This window comes from Aplysia californica, unplaced genomic scaffold (genome assembly GCF_000002075.1).
Source record: "Aplysia californica isolate F4 #8 unplaced genomic scaffold, AplCal3.0 scaffold00044, whole genome shotgun sequence".
Classification (NCBI taxonomy): domain Eukaryota; kingdom Metazoa; phylum Mollusca; class Gastropoda; order Aplysiida; family Aplysiidae; genus Aplysia; species Aplysia californica.
The window spans coordinates 955,046-959,361 of NW_004797314.1; the positions used below are offsets into that span (position 1 = coordinate 955,046).

The 4,316-nt window shown below is 41.2% G+C and overlaps 1 protein-coding gene across 1 annotated transcript in view; it reads left to right on the forward strand.

Annotated features, from left to right (window-relative positions):
• LOC101864511 (titin homolog) overlaps positions 1 to 4,316 on the forward strand; it is a gene marked incomplete in the record, with an annotated part of 108,366 nt that overhangs the window by 45,097 nt on the left and 58,953 nt on the right. Inside the window, 2 exon segments of the mRNA XM_035968182.1 lie at positions 2,000 to 2,218; positions 3,065 to 3,103. Of these exon segments, the coding sequence (XP_035824075.1) occupies positions 2,000 to 2,218; positions 3,065 to 3,103 (258 nt within the window).

Consider the following 4,316-nt stretch of genomic DNA (forward strand, 5'->3'; position numbering starts at 1 on the left):
AGAGAGAGAGAGAGAGAGAGAGAGAGAGAGAGAGAGATCGATTATAGGTATGGAACTGTAATCGGTTACATTATACATGTTGCAAATGTGGGAGGAAAACGAGTAATGGAGCGAAGCTATTGGACGAAAACGAGTACACCGCTAGGGAATGCTCGCGCAAGTTGGTTTTGTCTAATCGTTCCAAGTCATGTCCGAAAGGTAAGATAATACAGCTGTACAATAGAAATAGGTGAAGAATATGAAAAGACGAAACGAAGAATTATGAAAAATAATTGATGTGTGTTTAAAAAAAAGGATTGCGCCCCGATCGACAGTCTTTGAATGATACAATAGTCGCTTTTAAGCACAAGTGGGTTATCCCGAAAAATTATGTTTTGAGAAAATCGAAGGTAAAGTTTTTGCCCCTTATTCAGTTTCTTTAAAAGACAAAGAGAGTTTCCTCTATAACCAAACAACAATACGCACCAGAGAAACCAAAATTACCCACTTTAATTGGTGTAGGTCAAAATTATCCGGGAAACCTCCGAAATCTGGGTTAGCCCGCTTGTCCTTTAAAGCGACCGTATAGAAGGCAGTATGCTTCAGATCTGTCTGTCAGGACCAACCCTGGCTGAGTGAAACACAACATCAGTTTAGAAGACTAAATAATAAATAGCTTCTTTCTGCAACGGGAAAACCGTGGCGATTGTTCCACCTTCACTCTTACTAAAATACTTGTTTGATTTATTTTGGGGGGTTTAATGATATACTAGACATGTTTATGGGATTTCAAAAGCGGGTGGCATACTGCTGGGGTTCAGGGGAGGGGATCAATTATTTTCCCTTCAGGCCAGACAGTCGATAAACGGATCGATACGAAAGACATCTGGAAAGAAAATAAAACTAAATATTATGCCACCCCTGAACTGATGAGTTAAAAAAAAAAAAGAAACCTTTGGGAGAATGATGAGGGGTACGGTTTGGTCTCTGGCTGGGACAGCCGACTATTTATAGCCCTGGCTACCTCGGCGTATGGGGATGGCAATGAGTGGGTTCTTTGGGACTTTGAAAAAATCATCTTACGTTTCGTCAGTAGTCTTGTGGTTTGGCTACAGGACCCGTAATCGTGTGATTCCGGGTTCGGGGGATTTGAACCTCAACTCGATCAGACGCTATGTTTCCTTGGGGAAGGCAGTTTACACGAATTTTCCATTTCGCTCGATCCTTTCGGAGATGGACGTTAAACTCGGAGGTTCCGCCTCTTAAATAACTTGGATACTGGATCCGTAATGGTGAGATTGTGGGTTCAGGGTTCGAGCCTCAGCTCGATCAGATGTTTTGTCCTTGGGAAAGGCACTTTACATGAATTTTCCATTTTGGTTGGTTATTTCGTAGATGGACGTTAATCTCAGAGTTCCGGTTCCGCCTCTTAAATAACCTAATATTATTGATAGGGCATAAAACCTATACCATATCACATTTTTAATATATCTCCCGAAAATGAGTAAGCGATAGACGCCTACTTGAGCAATCCTTTGAGAACTCACTTGACGCACTTTGCGAATCTAGAGCCCCTGTTTCCTGTAGAATTTCAGGTATATCACCGTGACCTATGCATGAAATAAAAAAAAAAAATTTTGCCCATGATTTGAATAATGGAGGAGTCTATTAAACTTTTGCCGTCACACCTTGCTGGTCAATGCACGCATTTTTTGCTTTCCATTTTGGACTTTAGATATGGAACCCCTGTCACAGGATAAAAGCAGACCATATTTGTTCCAAATGTGGAACACATTAAAGAAGAATCGTCTGAATAAACGAATGACCGTACAGTAAGATCAGTCAGTGCGGGCTGGATTAATATAGACTGTACTGATTGAAATAGATTTAATATAATTTTCAAATAACTTTACAGATTTGTAGAGATAGATGTACAGAATTTTTAGATAGATTTACTGAAGATTGAGGTAGATTTACAGACGTGACGAACGTCTCTTTCTTTTTTCTTCTTTTCTTCCAGCCTATCATCGCCAGTCTTGGCCAGCTGAAGCCGGTGCAGAGTCTGAGAAGGAGTACATGGGAGGGGTTCCAGTCGTTGCCTTCAAGGAGAGTGGGAGCACGGCCTCTGAGTCGTCCAGTGTGCCCCACCTCCCGCCCATCCGACACGCCCTCTCGCCCATCAGGGACGTCAGTCGTGAGACCACCCAGCACAATCTCTCCTTACCCCCTATAGGAAAAGGTATGGCCTCTGTTGTTTGGGAAGAGTTTTACGCACTGACCTAAAAAGATATAGATATCTTTTAGGTCAGTGGTTTTACGGCACTAGCAACTCTAATATACGGTCATAATATGAGCGTGAGGGACACACGCTGTTTGTTTTCACATTAGTTCACAGCCTGGTTTTACTTTATGGTTGATGTTAAAGATTCGTTGTAAAAATTTGAGAGTAAAAACAGTCGTTTATGTTTTTGAAAAAATCATTACTATATATACCATTGATTTGAGACATGGTTTGAACAAGAAGACTCTTTTTTTTATCGGCACGCCAACTGTAGAGTCGGGGGGCACTTACCTTGCTAGAGAGCGACGAACAATGAATGGAAACAGTATGGATATAAATAACTTGTACTTTTGATTATTTTTTTTTACGTTACCGTTTAACGTATTGACAGTTTTTTAGAATTCACATAATATATTTTTACGTATGTATCTCTTGTTTTTCATGCTTATATCATTACTTACTTACTTTTATTTTTTCATCCTCTGTTGCCGTTTAGCGTATATTCGACTTATTTCTACGTTCAATTGGATGTGCCACGAAACCGGCTTGTGACACCCTGTGCATAATGAAGTTTGGAATACTTGTAATAGAATTACGAAGTAGTGTACACCGCTAATGACTGCTCTGTATCCCGATTAAACCATAACCTTATTTATGTTCTCGGACCGTACGTTGCCAAGCTGGTATTTTCAAACAAATTAACCCGAGTTCTTCCTTACATGCCGATGTGTCTGCTAACTATTATGTCATCATAATTCGGTCTACAAACTGTTGTCTTGATCTCCATCTCCCTCCCCTCTGCAGTGTTCAGGCGCACAATCTCTACGCAGTACAGCGACTCTGGTATAAATATATCTGCTTGTGTTCCCCAATGAATGTAATAATAATTATGATATATTGCTGGACTGGAGTTTTGCACTAATGCCATTTGAATTACGCAGTTGTCAATCTCCCCTCCCTCTTTAAAAAAAGAAGACATACATGGAGTGATTCTTGCTTGTATAACCCCCCCACCCCCTGCATAACCATCTCCCTTTCACCCCCCCTTTTGCCCTCCCCTCTTAGAAATTAACCTTGACTGGAGATAGCTATCTATGTTTCCTTTTGATATTTCAGGAAAATATTATTTTGACATGCCGTAGTATGATATCTCAATTAATATTTCTTGCTGAATGAAGCGTACTAAACATAGTTTTAATTGTGTGGTCGACTCCGGTCGAACCGTTTGCCTTCTTTGAGGAGGGAGGGGATTGAGTGCTATTAGACTTTTAAAAGTCGAAGCAGAAATGTTTTCAAAATGCACGCAGTACCTTTCACGCGGTTCTGTTATTGTATGCTGCTACAAAAGAAGCTTTCTGGTGGGGTTGGTAGTTTAGTTGTTAAGCGAATGCACCCGTAATGGTGAGATTTCGGATTCAGGGCTTGGAAGCTCAGCTGGGTCTGACGTTGCGACCTTGGAAAGCCACTTTATTAACTCAAATTTTCACGTTTAGCCGCCGTCGACACAGTTTAGATCATTTAGGAGGAGGCTCCCGACTCTGCCTGTCAGAGCCAACCCGGCTGAGAGGGATACAGCAACATTCCAACAGAAAGACCTAGATACTGGAGAAAAACTGTCTCCCCACTAGGGAATCGAACAGGGGTCGAACAGCAAAGCGCCTGTACTGGTTCACCACAGATGCCAACTGTTGGTACGGTACATTTCACTTATTTTCATTGTCCACAAATCACCGACGAACCAACTATCCCATTGGCCAATTATTTTGCCGCAGTGTGGTACATTTACTAGACAGATATATTAAGTTTGGCTACCAAACGAGTGTGAATAAAGTGGTTTGAGTTTGATGCGCTTTTTGACCCAATGCTTGTATCAGTCATAGTCTTGGTGTGAGGTTTGACGTATGTATAATGCTTGGTTTTGGCCAAGAAGTGATTTCGGTCTTGGCAGGAAGATCAAATTTGACGCTTGTTTTGAGACCTGAAGCTTACTTAACCCTTGTATAGATATTATTAGCATACCAGCTAATGTTACGTCGTTTACCCAGTTCCTCAACCC